We start from the raw sequence: 16,315 nt of genomic DNA on the forward strand, positions 1-16,315 counted from the left end.
GGAATAATATATTAATTATTTATTGCACAAAATGAGCTTTTTTGGACTAATATATTTTAATTTAAATAAGATAATTAATCCTTCATATAATTTGTCAACTATAAAACAAATGTGCATCAATCCAAGTAGAATTTTATCACTTTTCCCATGATTGATGGGTTACATTGAACATAAAATTTATTTACACATCAGCATGCATGCTCATTATTTCAGGATGACAAAGATGCTTAGCTATAATCTTTAGTAAGATTATACGCCAAAAATAGCAGATGATTTACAATAGGTGGATATCAATGTCCTCTTGGTTGGTGTAAGAATAGGCTTCTGACGTTGAAGACAAATAACTAGATGCATTTTCTATTGCAAAGCTTCTGACATTTACCAAGCTGCAGCACTCTTAGAAGTAGCATCATGTCTTCCTATGCCCAGAGGAAGCCATGAGAACTGCTACGGCAACAACAAACATAGATAGCATGCTCCCGAGCAGCACGTAGGTCTTCTTCGATGATTTCCTATACTCTCCGAAGAGGAGTACGCCCCAAAATGTGCTTACCAGTGGCAACGCCTGATCCACAGTAAGGAAGAAGTGGAAGGAGAACAATTAGAAGTGGAAAGGAAAGAGATATGCTTCCTATATTAATAGATAGATACTCACCCTTTGATGAAATGAGATGATGTGCTCAAATTTTGTAATACTACATTTTTTATTTACCGGTATATATGATCAAACAGGCCCTAAATCTAGAAATTATGAGCACATAGATTTAGTATTAACAAGTTTCATTCTTCTCCAAAAAAGCCTAGCTGGCAATATCTCTCTCAATGATGCTATTTGAGCAAATTAGATCTTAAAATATACTAACAATCCCATGGTTTAGAGAATCTAAAATTGTTTTCATAGAGAAAACGATTCCCATAATTGTTAGAAGCTTTCAGTATTGTGGATCTTAAACTATTCTGAAGTTTCGAGGAGCAAGAATGTTGTAGAGACTATCAAGTACAGACCTGAACAGCATCGGCAGCAGCATATCCTGCAGCTTGGCCACCCATGAACTGAAAGCCATTTCCAAATCCGCAAAGCAGGCCTGCGAGAAGAGCCCAGTGTCTGCCATTCCAGTCTTTCAAATAAGCTTTAAAAGATGATCTCGGTAGCCCAAGCACAGGATAGTAAAGAAACCAGATGTTTAAACCAATTCCGATAATGAAACAAGAAATTGAGAAGTAGAAGAATGCGGTGTAGACTACCAAATGAGGCACCCCTGGTTTCAAGGTGTGCCACTGATCATTAGTAGCCAAGTTGAATGCTGGAGAGAAGAGTGAGAAGCAAATTCCTGCAAAGAACACTATGCCAAGGCCTATAAATATATTGGATCCTAGTACCTGAAGATGGAACAAGAAAAACTGTCACTCAAAAATTCTTGTCAGTTCCATTCTGAATTCTAAACAGCTACTGGCCTTTATGGATCGTCTATGTTCAAGCTCTATGAGGAATTCTGCAGTTCCAGCTTTTGCTTTCTCAACATTGAGAGTATAGTCTGAGTCACGAGGAACGCCATTCTCCAAATCCTTTGGCACATCTGTGTTGGACAAAGTCAAGGGAAGGTGCTTAACTGAATCAAGAACTGACAAACTAGAAAATACCTTTCTCTGCCAAAACTTTGAGCTCTTGATTCCTGTTGGTTCTGTGAACAGTTGTACATCAGGTCAGGAAAGAAAAAGAAGCTTGATTCTTTTTTGTTTTTGTTATCCTCTAAGGTAAATTTCTAGAAGTATCCTTAACATTAGATAAGAGGTTACTAGCATAGGATGGTGTGGTGATAAGAGGTTAATCTTTTTAACATGTAGAAAGCACTAATTTTGAGATAAGCATCTTCAATAAGAAAGTTTAGTGTCCGTAAAGTGAGAGATGTATCCTTCTATGTCTGGATTTCTAAAAAAAAAATCATGCGCTATCACATATGCAATCTTAACCTACAATATCAACCAAATAGGAAGGGAAGAAGCACGTCGTTGATGCAGGTGTGGAGCACACAGAAAAAAGTTAGACATGGCAGTAGAGCATACAAAGGTTTTAATGACAAATATGAAACATTTTCCTTTTTCAAATACTTCAGAAGAATTACCGGCATAGCAGTTATTTTAGTCAATCAAGTTTCTAACACTTACATTAAACTCAAATATGTCAAGATTCTTGACAATTCCACTGCTTTTTCTTTGATAAAAAAATATACATTGAGAAGACGATTTCATTTTCAATCTAAATCAAGTATAAAACTGAAGCGGAGATTAGGAGGGAGAAAACGAGTTTACCCAGTTTTACTCTTATAATTAGTTGAGGAACCACTCAATTTCTTTTCATTATCAGCAGCATTAGAGGAATGGACAGCAGAGCCAAGGCAAACTGCAACTAGAAAGCATCCGACTCCTGGGAAAAGAACCTCTGCTCTATTTATGCGATCATCTAGGAAATAATTCAAAGTTGTGCCTGAATATTTCAGGGAAAAACATGCAGATTAGATCTTGGAAGACATACAAATTGAGCTTGAACTTGATGATGGTAGTGACTTATTTGACTCTTGTAGTAAAAGGCAATGAATATAACATTTGCTATACTGTATGTGTTAATAATTTTTTATTTGAAAGAAAAGAATAAAGATGCTGTTTATTCGCCTCTACTAGATTTGTTGCTTAAAAAATTCAGAATAAATCTATGTTATAATAAATTTTCAACTTCATAAAATGTCATTAGGCCAAGAAGGTGTGCATCAAACACCAACAGACCTATACTTAAGTTTCCAATCTTTAAAAGGAACCAACAGCTGAAGGTAGTTTCTTTTTTGAGTTTTAACTATTAAGCTGTTCTATATGGGTTAATTTTTAATATGTTTTTGAGACACTGGCATCTTAGAAAAAAGCACATAGCCACATTTCTTTTCCATGCCACAATCTGAACCTAATTATTATTCAAAAAATTTCAGTTACATATGAAGCAAAAAAAAAAAAAAAGATTCATTTTTGTAGACTAAATATTGCAAATTAACAAAGATATGATGTGAACATAACAAAAAGTCAAGAATCAACTAAAAAGGACATTGAGGAATAGATTATTATAAGGTGTAACTATGATAATGTTGACAGTACTAGCTTTTGAAACATATATACCTATAACAACGGTTATACTTGAGCTTATAATCTCGGTTACTGAAAGACCGACAAAGGCCCAAGCATACTGGGTTGCAAGATTTCCAAGGCTGAGAACTATTCCACCTGCCATGGCAAACAAGATTGAAGGCCAGTTGTCCTTCATGAACATTCAATACTAGTTAGTTAAACAGAAACTAGTTGATACTTGACAGGATTCAGCAATCGCACATATATAAGTATTAACAAGATGGAATGCACATCAATAGGATATAGTCCTCACTTAGTTACTTATATGACATTAAGAAGAGGGAGACATAGAAGATAAGCATATCAAACTAGTAAAAGAGGCAGCCATAAGAGTGTGCTGTTCATGGGAATTAATAATAGTATTGTACTTTTGTGTCACTTGATTATAACATTCATACTTAAATGTGAGCTCGTAGAATGATTTCCAAAATGAACTTCTAATAGGCTTTTCACTAGAGAAGGACAAAACAACTGTCAGAAAATTAATTTGAGCAGGACATGAGTGAATCAAACTCCATCTGTTACAGATAATTTAAATCAAACCACTCTTGCATTCAAGTATAATACATCTCATACCAAGTCCATTTATTGGAACGAATAAAGTTTGCATATGGAAACAAATCGAGTACTAAATGTAGAATAGAAGTCACCGACCTGAGATAGCTGGGTAAAGAAATTTGGCATATTATGTTTGCTATCCCCAATTTGCCCAAATGTCAAAGCAATGAGAACAGCAGCCAAGAGATTTGTCAGTGAGTAATCGAGGTAAGTGTGCTGCGGAAGACGACCTCTGCGCTCCAAGAGAGTCAGAACAGCAGGCCAAGTGCCCAAGAAAAGAAGGGCAGCCAGCATCAGAGCAATTGCACCTCCTTTATCTTCAACAATATACATCTTTGGAACAAGTTTCCTATAAATGAAGAATCAGAAATCGAATCGAATCCCACAGGACCTGTTTGAAGATCATTCAAGGAGTTACAAAAGAATTGTTAGGAACGGAATCAACATATCCTTTTCCAATCTGAAACATAACTGTAAAGAACACAGGGAACCTCGGAATGATCTCATGAACACAAGGAAAGCTGTAGAGCAAACTGAAATGATTTAATACATAACTGAGCAATGAAACAGAAAAGGAGTAACTAGTGAACACCTTCAGAATGCTGAAGCAATATCAAATAAGTCAAAAGCAAATAATTATATATATATATATAGAAGAAGAAGAAGAAGAAGAAGAAGAAGAAGAAGAACCTTGCCATACAAATCCAATAGGTTCCTTTACTTTCCACTATCTACTTCCTTTAATAAGGCAGGAATTCGTGGGCACAGGCATTGACAATCTTCTCATAGTGAAAGAGACAGCTATTTTTAGGGGGAAAAAAGGCAAGAACTGTTTTTTTAACACAATCTATAAAGAGTGGAGAAACAAATAAAAAGTAGAATAAAACATGTTAAAAAGTCAAGACCACTTGATCAGCAAAAAAGACTGGATCTACCATCTACAGATCCATACAAGCTCTAAAATGTCCTTTTAGAGACTAATTTAAGGTGGAAAAAGAGACAAGGAGTTGCCCATGGAGAGAGAGAGAGAAGAGAGAGAGAACCGAGTCAAAGATTCCACGGAGGAAGAAGAAGAAGAAGAAGAAGGATAATTACAAGCACACAGTCGGTAAGCATTACAGCGATAATTCAACGATGGAAGCTGAGAGATATGATATACCAAGTGAAAAGACGAAATAACCCTTGGTTCCTTGCCCCTGTCAATATTTGGAGAGTGCACAGTACTCTCCTCTGTCTGTCGCTCTCTGTGAGGAAGATGGAGAAGTGGTTGGAATATCCGTAGGTTAGGATTCCCCCGAGATTAAAGAGAGATTCTGTTTGGAAAATTGTTGAAAGATCCTACCATGACTGAATCGTAACTGCAATAAAAATAAAGGCCGAATTGGGTGGAGAGGAGTGGACGGACGTCAGGACGTGGATGCTTTGTTACTTGGAGTTAACAGTTAATCTAACTAGATTCTATCTATCCCCTTTGAATGGCTCTCTACACCATGGATTTATTAATTATTAGAGTTAGACCTTAAAATAAAATAGGCTTCACCAAATTATACTAGCTCTTCCGATGTGGATAAATGAATTAATCTTCTCAAAAAATGTTTGGGCTTTATCCGTTCATTTTTCCTTCTTTTTTTCCCTCGTTATTTTCTCGCTTCATACATATCAATGAAGAAGGCAAAACTTAGGTTTATTTAGATAAATTTCTCTTACATACCTGCCTGAGTAGTCTACTCATTAAAACTTAGTATCATCTATAAAGGACTCTTTTATCACGTCATCAGTCATCTCATCTATTTCGAAGAAAACTGCTAACACTGGACTACTGTAGTTCCTATTATTCATAGTAGTTTTCTTTTTCTTTCTCAAAAAAAAAAGGTCGTTTTCTTGCAATAAGACCAATAAGACGTAGGTTGTCATATGCAACAACCTAAAAATAAATAAATTAAAGCAAAACAACTATCAAGGTTGACAAACCACCAATTATTTGACGAGGAATAGCAATTATGAACACAATAATAACAGCGATACTATTGAAAAGAACAGTTTTAATATTGTAATCCTCCGTATGGACGTTGAGGAGATTTGCCACGAGGGTTCTTAGAAGTTAGAACACGTCTTACGTGAAGAAAAAATATACTCCAGTGTTCAGCTATTTCGTACTTGAATTAACAACTTGTTCAGAAAGTAAATCTTCTAGGCGAAATTCTTTCACATGGTCACACCTGCATCATGCATTCATGTGAGGATCTCTTTCAAGATATTAAATCTCATAAAGAAATGGGAAGAAAAACTGGAGAAAAAGATGTAAAGAGAAGTATGAAAGGACTATGTAGAGAATAAGTACTGAGCTGGCAGCTGTGATGAGGACCAACAACTTGATTGCTGCTCTTAAAAGGAGAAGATCTTCCACGAGAATTCTGCAACAAAAATATAAAAAAGACCATCCATGAAAATGAAGGAAAGTTTTTGCCATCAAATCTTTACAAACTTAGGGTTGGTCGGACCTACTTGCCTCAAATTGAAGGGAAGTATTTGCCATCAAGATTTGGAAAATTCAGAATGTATCAGATAAAAGCATATGCCAAAAGTCAAAATTCAACAACAAAGGATTGCCTTTTCTCTTTTTTCAGGTGAACTATTTCTTACAATCCTGTAGCAACAAAATCACACTGAGAGAAAATTGAATTGAAAAAAATGGAGGAAAAAGCACTAGGCTGAGTAAATAGATGTGCCAACTATATTCAGAGCGATGAACCACAGCCATCAATTCGCAGATTGTTAAAAACAAGAGTGACTTCGTTAGACGATCCTCGCTTTAGAAGCCAAGACCACTTAATTGATTACATCGACTATTGCTATATCTCTATCTGATCTTTTCTCGCTACACCATTGAGAAAACTACCAAGCAGTCTCTGATCCATTATCATGTTTGGTACCTGGGGAGAATATGTACCACAGATTAGTTTTTCATAAGTATGAGAAACATAAAAAAGAAAAGATGTAGAACAGGGTTTCCTACCTTGTCTCCAAAGAAAATTTTCGAATTATTGGCAATTGCTTCGATAAATTTGAGTTCAAGAAATTCAGGTGTGAGTTTCAGTCTGTTAGCTTCTGCTTCCTTCATCACTCTAAATAGAGTGAAGACAATGTGAACAAAGTTGCAAATTATTTCCAGCAACTTAAAACTCCTATTACTCTATAAGGAACAGGAACATATCACCCACCTGTAATAGCTTGCATCTGCTTGGCTTTTCTCGCGTGACATGTACATTTCATTCTCAATCTCCTGCTGCCTCTTGGAGCTATCCTTTTCCATCAATTTTTGTTGCATAAGAATCTTGCTGACCTGAGAATTTTTCTCTGCTTCTGATAAAGCTATCTTCTTCTGTGTTTCGGCCTCCTTCTCTGCCACTTTCTGTTTTTCTATCGCAATTAATGCCTACAAGAAACATATAATAATACACACTAAGTCAGTCCATGCTTTTTCGTAGATAATTGTAAGTTGTGAATTATTTTTCAAAGAACTTCAGACCATACCAAAAAGTCATATACAGTGCAAATATGCAACTATTTTTTATTAAAATGCATGAATAAATAATAATACCTTCCAAGCATAGCATGGGAATAAAGTGGGGTTTGAATTTATTACTTTTAATAGCTGAATTACTCCTGATTATACCAAAGTTGCAAGATCTTCTCCAAACTTCAAACATTTCAACTTTGCTGATTATATCCAAAAGCTGAACTTGTGACTATGACCAAGGATTCATGAGTGGCTGAAATACAACAGCATTTTTTTCCTAATTCCTTCATAACATAGCATAACTGCAAGGGTACTATCTGTAAGGTAAAGATCCCTAAAATATTATAAAGCGCCTGTTATCCAGTTATTAGGAGTTTTCAAGGTCGTCCTTATGGGAATAGTTTAACATCCTACAAGCTAACTTATCATGTCCCCAACTTATGAGAGCCTACTAGGTAGGATGAATGAATGTTCCTCACTCCCATATGCAACTCCACATGCAACACATACAAGAACCAGTCATTGAGTTATGTTCATACTTCATCCCATCCATATGCTCCAACATAAAGGGTGCAATTTCTAACCACTTCTAGGATTCCTAATTTCTCCCCTATGGTGTGTCTGAATGCACAAGTTTGAAAAAAAAATGTGGAGTCCAGGGAGTGAAACAGGCGCAGCTTTACCATCATTAAATGTCTAATTGATAGGTGTTTCTATGGCCCAAATCCATAACCAATTGGATCATAAGTAGCAAGCCTTGCAGTCACACTAAGTGATGCTCTCTTAATCCGTCCACTTGTCAACCAAAAACTGTTAAATATCTGACACACAAATTGTCATTCCTACAAATCATAATTGGATATCCAAGACCTGTTGTGACATGGTTGGAAGCCTGATGAGAATATACTATGACAATTCTGACATCTTGGAACTGACTCAGAAGAGGAAGCAAAGGAAAAAAAAAACTAGCTAAACCTAAAATTTGAACTTTCAGATGCAAGTTCAGTGTCCAACTAACAGGTGATTTTTGTTGTGCCTTAAATCTTGGATTGTGCAAGCAATCATCCCATCATAGCGTTACCATTTTAAAAATAAAAGGAACCCATCCACAAAAACTTCTCCCTGTAAAACAAAATAATTAGGAATATATGATTACTTTGGCAAAGCAAGTATAAGAGCATACTAGAAATAATAAATACAAGGTACCTTGGTGCGTTCCTCCTCCATAAGTTCAAAATTTCTTCTAATGCTAGATGGAATATTTGGCTTTGTAACACGAACGTTGATAATTTCAATTCCTGGGGCATAACGTGTGCAGTCTGTCTGAATAGCTTCTTTCATTGTCTCATCAATCTGAGATATTGCCATAACAGTTTAGACAACAACAAAATAACAAGAAATAATGCAGTGCTCTTAAAGTCTAGTATCCTTTTATCTGCTATTGAATAGGTATATAAAGAGTTAGTTTCAAAAGAAATTTCAGGTTTATCTCCTAACCTGATCAAACATGTCAATATAAACTTGCTGCAAAGAATGAGCGCTGCAGAATTGATTTATCTCATGATGAATCTTATCATATATCCATGTCTTGTCATAATGTATGCCATAATTGAGCAGAGTCTCATACACGTATTCTTTTCGAAGGCGATTCACAACCTGCAGTTCAAATAAAGTTACAGCAATCCCAGCATACACTCTTTTAGAGGCAATCATAAACCCTAAGTCTAAGTAAATTTACAGCCAGAAAGGCAAGAAAATTTGTGCTATCACACAACACCCAATAACAAGGTCAAATTTTTAGAGTAATTGATGCCAAGAAATCAAGAACATGCACACTATCTTATTATGCAAAAAAGAAACTGCTTTGGTACCTCTATCTTATCAAAGCTGATCATCACGCCACCTTTTGTACCACAAGGGATATCTCTTACCTGAAGAGAACAAAGAGGATTATAAGTCACAAGATAATAACTGCTGACTGCTGAGAAAAGAGAAGTTCTAACTTTGTTTCATTGTTCTTGATCACAGGAAGAAAAGGAAACAATCCTAAAATACACTAGGTGTACAAGTAGTAGAGTACTACACAAAAAACTATAGCATCTGCTCTGCGCCTTCTCTTTTCTATCTTTTCAATAGGAAACATAAAATCCAGATTTTACTGAAGAATGAAGAAGATAGGCAAATAATATGAAGCAGTAGGTACTGTGTTGCTCAGCCATTTACCTCATCCTTCTGAAGCGTAACTTGTATGGGCTCAAACTGGGTTATCAAAGGCAATTTCAGATGAAAACCTGGCAGCAAGCAAACTTGAAGCAAACCATAGAGTTTGTGATAGCAGGAACTTTAGTAGTGTATAGACTACGTACCTGGATCTGTGATTGTTTTTAAAAGAGCACCACCTCTCCAGTAGACACCAACATGACCTTCGGGAACTTGATGTAAGATCTGGAAGCTGCCACTTGACATTGAACTTGAGGATGAAAACATTGTCTGCAAAATTTACAAAAGTAGTGAGAGTTAACATGATAGATCAGGATTGTGGTTATACACTTATAGGGTCTTATAGTACGGTCATTGACAACATAGTCTTAAACATAATAAAGAATAACAATAAAATGTCTGTCATTAACTTGACATGAAAAAGGAAGTATAGAATTGTAGCACTGAAGATATCTAAACCAAGACAAAACACTCAGCTTTAGAATTCTATATCTGGTTCTCTGAATCATTCCTGAGACAGTGATCTGGTTATTAGACAGATTACTTCTCTATAGTTACCTACAGCGGACATCAAATGAGTAGTGCACAAAATCGAGCCAGTAGGTACAACACTTTTAACAAATCACTGATGGTGTGGGCATTTAAAGACAACATGAACTTTCGAAAGAAAGAAAGAATAATTAGAGTTCTAGCTCATCTGTCACATCATCATATACACCTTATTGCCCTGTAATGGGTAGCCAAGTGAGGGGCAACAAGAAGTTCATTACTGCTAAGAATTTCATACATGAGTTGACTCCAGTCAAGGTGATATACTAGAGTATATCTTTCCTGGTGTCCAACTCCAACCAAGGCATGACTTCAAAATAAAATTCTTTCATGGATATCTGCAATTTTGAAGCCACTGGTTCTAATAGAGCTGAATGATAAGAGAGAGCACCATGTAAGACATAAATTAAACCATCAACTTTGTGAGAATAAATACACAAAGGATCATTTCTATTGACCTCCTGTGATTATGTAAAGTGTAAAGTGTGAACCTATTTATAGATCAACCATTTTTCTTAAACTACATTTCATGAGTTGCAATCAAGTTTGGAACTATAGGCCAAGATAGCACCATAGTTGACATAATAACCATTCAATTTCTATAGAAAAAATAATACAGATATAAGGACCGCAGGGGAAAAAAAACTTGGATCGTGCCCCTAGAATGTAATTGATAACTAGGTTCACTTTCTTGTCAGGACTAAGATTTTAATACACGGGAAGGTGTTTAATATTAACGAGGCCACACTAACAATTTTTCCCCTAGGTAGATAGGAAATCCTAGTAGTCAATTACATTTTGTTGAATCTTCCGAGAGGGCCCAAGCATTATTGTTAGTACTTAATTTTTTACGATAGATGTACACTGCATAACCACTAATTGAACAGCCACTATGATAAGTTGTGTGGATACTTATATCTACACAAAATTATTTGAACTCTTTAGAAGTTAAGTTTAACTAAAACGGATAATTAGCATAAATCGTCAAACTCCGTCCTCCTCAGATAAATTTCGAAATGCAATTATAATACCTCAACGAAGTGTAACACGATCGGAGCTCCAATTTGGGTATGACATGACATGAAGAATAAGAGTAACCCTACCAGCTTACCAGAACGAAAAAGAGAGAGATCACAATCATCACTATGATGGCAACGAGATCGCCTCCAGTCGATGGATGCGGCGGGGCTTGTTGCCTCCGCTGCGGCGGCGACGACAACGAGGACGACGGCGAAGGCGATGGTGCCGGCGTTGGCTGTTCCATGGCGATGAGCACAAGGCCAAGGAAGATAACACCTGATCGGAAGATTGAGGACCGAAGATTCCTCTAACCCTAATATTTAAATGATTTATTTATTTATTAGTCAGTGGAGTCTTCTTACTCTATTTTTTTAGAGTAAATCATACATAAGACCCTACCATTTGACAATATTACAAATAAAGCCCTTTCTTTTTGTTATTTACTTATTTATAAGGGAATTTACAGATCATACCTTATATTTTATATTTTGTGATTCTTAAGAATTTTGCAACCCAACCCTTATTTTCTCTATAATTTTTATTTCACAACTTAGGTTAACTTAACTTAACTATATCTATTAAAAAAAAATTCTATTATAATACACTGAGTAATCTATAAAATATCTAAATTACTCTCATCTCATTCATCCATTCTTTCTCTCCTATCTTTCCATCACCTTTTAGATTACCACTATTTCATAACCAAGCCGAATATTTTGATCCCCATATCAGAGCAGGTCGAGATGCTCAACTAGCTCCATCTTTTTCGGCAAACTCCGATCAAAGCAAGGATAGCCAATGTCGAGGGTTATGACCACAAGATTTGAATGCTGGAAGTGTGCATAGTACGAATCTTCTATCTCACCCGTAAGCTCGCGCACAAGTTTAACGGGGAGACAATTTGTTGACTCCGGAAAAAGGTGGGGTTGGTGATGGCAAGACATCAAGTAGAGGAAGAAAAAGAATAGAAAGAGGAAGGCGAGGGGCACGACTAGGGGATAAGAAAGAAGAAGAAGAAAAGGAGTAGGGAGAGGGAGGAGACGAGGGAAGGTGGTGACGAGCAAGAGAAGATGGTTGAGGGAAAAAGAGTACGGGCTAATGTGAGTATTTTAGTAATTTGATAAGTAAAGTTACATAAATCATATAACAAGGCTAATCTTAATTAATTAAAATAATATTAGGGTGCTAAATAAAAGTTATATAAAAAAAGAAGGGATCTGAGTTATAAAATCATCAAAAATACGTGTAAATCATAAAATAGGTAAAATATAGTGTTTAATTTGTGAAATTTCCTATTTATAAATAGGTCCCTCTATTTGCTTAAAAAATATCCAAACTTTATATGATATAATTTACTAAATAAAAGAATCCAACATTCTAGTGTTTTGGAACAATGAAATGCTAAATTTGTTGCAGGACTTTAAACATAGATTTCATGGCCTAATAAAATGTGAAATATTAATGCATGAGGTCTCATTTCTCCTTTCTTGAGTGATAACCTTCTTAACTCTCTCGTCACCGCAAATTTGGTATTGGCAAGACTTATAAAAATCGAATAATTCTCATTAGATATGCGCTGACGTATTGATGGAAGATTACGTTTAACAAGAAGAGTTATATAATTTGAGCAGATATAATTGCTCATAATTGATGCATTGGTGCATATCTAAGTAAGAATGGAAAGGAAAATGTCTTGAATCATTTTGATCGAATCTTTGACCAACAAAACAAAAGAAAGAGGAAAGAAAATAGAAATTTTATTTTTTATAAAAGGTAAAAAAAATAGAAGATTAAATATAGAATAAATTATGTTTTATAATTTTGTCATTTAGTGTAATTTTAAATTACTTTTATATATTTTAAACTTTAGCGCTTAACCTCGTTAACACCAAGTAGACTTGTAATCGAACTAAGTTTGATTGAGCCTAATTTTGATAAAGCTTGAATAAAAAATAATTCCAAGCTTAGATTTGTGATTAAGCTTGAATTGAAATTATTTTAATTTGAGCTAATTTCAAGCTCGAGATCAATAAGTAATTTTAAGTCTTAAATAATTCAAGCTAAATTTTGAGCATGATCAAGCTTGAATTAAATTAATCTTAATTTAAACTTAAATCAATATTAAAATAAGGCCTAATTCTAAAATATAAACTAATGGAAATATAGTATAAAAAGTAATACTCATATTATATTATATTATATTATATTATATTATATTATATTATTTCGAGACTTATCCAACTTATTTGATCGAGCTAGCTAATGGCTTTAATTTTTTTAGAGCATATTAGAAGATCAAGTTCGAATCAGCTCATTCTTTAGCCTAAGTTTGATCGAAACCTTACCGAGCCGAGTCCTAACTCTAAGTTATAATAAGTAATCACCTGTTCATGGGAGATATAAAAAACTTCATTATTCTCACTAAATTATAATTAAAATTTAAGAAGATATGGATAGTTTTTTTTTATATTGTTAAATATGAATGAAAATATACTCGTTATGATTTGATCCAAAATTATAAAATGCTTGAAATATAAAAATATAAATTAAAATTAGGCGAAACCACACGAGATATGCCTGCAATTGCATTCACATACTATTTCTCCTTCTGCTTGTGGTTCTTGTCACCCACCTTTTTCTTTTCTTTCCTTGTTTTAAAGACCCACCTTTTTCTTTCCTTGCAGAATTCATTGACTCTCTTCTCAAACTTAACAATATTTTCTTCATGGTTAAACTAGGTGAGATAACATTCCTACTCTTGTCATTCAAGTTATATATGGTAGGGCCAATGGCCATATATATAATGGTTCTTAATTTTCTCATGTGAATTGAACCCAAAACAGCTATGGTAACTAAGCCATGGCAGAGAAAGAGCCCAAATGCCATTTGCACATTAATAAAAAAAAAAAAAGTAACCACTGAATAAGGAGTCTTATCTTGAGGGTAAGACTATGATGAATTTTCTTTTCCTTCTACTTGTGCCCATACTCTATTTATATATTATATATGAGTATATTTATTATTCTTGTTGGTATGTGGCTATTGAAGGCTAACCTACTTGGAATACAATTGGTATGGGGCTTCACGAAGAAGAAGAAGAGCAGCCCAAGAAACCATGCCAACTAGTGAAGGGTTCTTTAGTGCAAAATATAAGGAGGGAGGGTGGTAACCCATATGGATTTCAATTAATAAATTCCTTCCTCCCTAGATTTACAACAAAAGATGAGCAAAAAAAAAATGAAAGAAAAAGAGACAAGGACAAGGTTCCATCAAGAAAGAGACAGCCACCCTACCAATCTTACACCACCCATCACCCACCAAAAGGAATCAAAATCCCCTTCCTTTTTGCCCACTAAACAACAAACCCTAGTTGGAAGAATGTAGATCTCCAGGTGGATGGACCCCCACTGTGTGATCACATGCCCAGTAGTTGCGGTAGTAGCAGTAGTAGCAGCCAGCAAAATGATTTCTAGCTTCTCCTCAAATCTTCAACAAGACAAGCACTGAGAGGAAGATGGCAATGCACAAAGAGACCAAACTAGCCCCTGGAAGCAAGCCTGCATCACTGCCATCAAAGCTGCTTGTGCCACTGGGCCCTAGTCCTCCCAGGATGCCTCCAGTCCCTGTAGTCCCAGTTGGGGTGAAGGTGGTGGGTGTTGTGGTTGTGGTTGTGGTTGTGGTTGGAGTAGTACTACTTGTTGTGGTTGGAGTGTTTGTTGATGTCCCTGCAGCACTGAACCAAGAAAACAAAATTCAAAATCTCAAGGTCATCATCTCCCATTAACTAAGAAAAAGAAGGGCAAAAAAAAAAAAAAATGGAATTCATCAGATAATGCCAGTATAATGACCTGGTAGTTGCTGGATATGTGCATCCAGTTACACCTGCAAAGAAAGGAAGGAAAAGAGTTAGTCCATTACAATTGATGGAGAGATTAATTCTTTGAGGAGAAGAGAAGAGAAGAGAAGAGAGGGTTAATTACTTGGGTCTGTAGAGGAGAGTGTGGCTGTGCCTGCAAAGTCACAGGTTCCAAGGGCTTGGCCTTTCCTCTGGTAGTAACTATTGGCTGCGTAAGAGCAATGGGCAACCACAGTGTTAGGATTAAAGCAAGCCCCATTCTGTAGAATGGGAGTGCAGTCAGCACCAGCTCCACAGGCATAGTCCAGTGTCTTCTGGAGAGCAGCAGTACTCTGATCAGGCCTACATACACACCAAGCACCATCTTCTCCCACAAAAGAAGATCTTAGTCAGTTCATCTGGAAAACTAGAAGAAGAAGAAGAAGAAGAAGATCGATGATGATGATAAATAGGACTATAGCTTACCTGAACCACCAACGGTGGCAAGCATTAGGACAAGGAGGACGAAAGCATCCATGAGTCTTAAAGAAGAGAAAGAGATGGGTCTAAGGTTGTGTTTGAGAACTCTTTGGACTCCAAATTGTGGAAGGGGGGAGATAGGGAAGGAGGGGTGTCTATATCTAATGGTCTCACTCCTTTTTACCCACTATAATTTACCAATATATTCCCTTCCAGTCTGAGACCTTGAAAGGTGGGCTTATGCCATCTTTTGCTTTTCATTGAGCCCTTTGTACAAACGGTCGTAAACCCATCCATATGTGCAGTTTGGAAGGACTTGAGGTTAACTGAAACCCTCACCCATGTAGGTTTAGTTTTGAAATTTATTCACAAAATAGGTTTTAGTTTCTAATAACTTATTTTGGAAGAGTAAGTAGTTCTCCATCTCGTATAAAGCACCACTCTTGCTTATCACCGTCTTATTATGAACACACGGACCAAAGAACGACGATTCGCTGATTAAAAAAAAAGTAAGTTGCTGATAGTGATAGCGTTTTTTAAGGTGTTCCATAGCCCCCTATATATATTCTCTCAATTAGTTTGATACGTGAATTTAGAAAACAAACCTAATCTACAAACAAGGTTTAAAATTCGAGAATACTATCTGAGAATAAACCACTGACGAAGAAAAAGAATTACACATTGATTTCTAAAAACCAAATTTTCTTATTTGTTGTAGGGCAAAAGGAAAAGGGGAAAAAAAAATCCTACCTGTATCTGTATGGTTTCAATGGTTGGTGGATCTGGGACCCAAATGGCCACCACTGTTGTCTTCTTTTTTGTGTTAATTTTTGCTCATTGATTTGCTGTCAAGCCAAGAAGTGCAGTGCTGGTAGTCGGCACCTATCCTGATGTGGTCGGGCATCAGCATTTGGCCTTTTGGAGCTGGTCCTAATTGTCATTGGCATGCAAATTCTTGGTAC

At 35.9% G+C, this 16,315-nt stretch overlaps 3 protein-coding genes across 7 annotated transcripts; all 3 read right to left on the minus strand.

Moving 5' to 3' along the window:
* Positions 1 to 112: 112 nt before the first annotated feature.
* LOC140785617 (ureide permease 1-like) lies at positions 113 to 6,310 on the minus strand. Of its 5 annotated transcripts, XM_073133547.1 has the most exons (10): positions 6,239 to 6,310; positions 6,076 to 6,143; positions 5,847 to 5,948; positions 3,826 to 4,120; positions 3,163 to 3,301; positions 2,311 to 2,485; positions 1,642 to 1,682; positions 1,456 to 1,577; positions 1,006 to 1,380; positions 113 to 565 (listed from the first exon to the last, which is right to left on the minus strand). In XM_073133547.1, the coding sequence occupies exons 4-10, from the start codon at positions 4,060 to 4,062 to the stop codon at positions 410 to 412; spliced, it is 1,245 nt and encodes a 414-aa protein (XP_072989648.1). In that variant the 5' UTR covers positions 4,063 to 4,120; positions 5,847 to 5,948; positions 6,076 to 6,143; positions 6,239 to 6,310; the 3' UTR covers positions 113 to 409. The 5 variants fall into 5 exon arrangements, with proteins under 5 accessions (XP_072989648.1, XP_072989646.1, XP_072989647.1 ...); XM_073133549.1 differs by lacking the exons at positions 5,847 to 5,948; positions 6,076 to 6,143; positions 6,239 to 6,310 and adding an exon at positions 4,889 to 5,011 and having other exon boundaries at positions 416 to 565; positions 1,006 to 1,085; positions 1,246 to 1,380; XM_073133545.1 differs by lacking the exons at positions 5,847 to 5,948; positions 6,076 to 6,143; positions 6,239 to 6,310 and adding an exon at positions 4,889 to 5,005.
* Positions 6,311 to 6,320: 10 nt separating this feature from the next.
* Positions 6,321 to 11,403, minus strand: LOC140785618 (uncharacterized). Its single transcript, XM_073133551.1, has 9 exons — positions 11,130 to 11,403; positions 9,616 to 9,739; positions 9,473 to 9,540; positions 9,121 to 9,180; positions 8,747 to 8,905; positions 8,456 to 8,602; positions 6,951 to 7,165; positions 6,746 to 6,854; positions 6,321 to 6,662 (listed from the first exon to the last, which is right to left on the minus strand). The coding sequence occupies exons 1-9, from the start codon at positions 11,280 to 11,282 to the stop codon at positions 6,582 to 6,584; spliced, it is 1,116 nt and encodes a 371-aa protein (XP_072989652.1). The 5' UTR covers positions 11,283 to 11,403; the 3' UTR covers positions 6,321 to 6,581.
* Positions 11,404 to 14,188: 2,785 nt separating this feature from the next.
* Positions 14,189 to 15,666, minus strand: LOC140785816 (PLASMODESMATA CALLOSE-BINDING PROTEIN 2-like). The gene is made up of 4 exons (XM_073133846.1): positions 15,360 to 15,666; positions 15,019 to 15,258; positions 14,887 to 14,920; positions 14,189 to 14,771 (listed from the first exon to the last, which is right to left on the minus strand). Exons 1-4 carry the CDS (start codon positions 15,409 to 15,411, stop codon positions 14,519 to 14,521), a joined length of 579 nt encoding a protein of 192 aa, XP_072989947.1. The 5' UTR covers positions 15,412 to 15,666; the 3' UTR covers positions 14,189 to 14,518.
* Between the last annotated feature and the right edge of the window lie 649 nt (positions 15,667 to 16,315).

Source organism: Typha latifolia, chromosome 4 (assembly GCF_019914945.1).
Source record: "Typha latifolia isolate L0001 chromosome 4, TyphaL0001v2, whole genome shotgun sequence".
NCBI classification, from domain to species: Eukaryota; Viridiplantae; Streptophyta; class Magnoliopsida; order Poales; family Typhaceae; genus Typha; species Typha latifolia.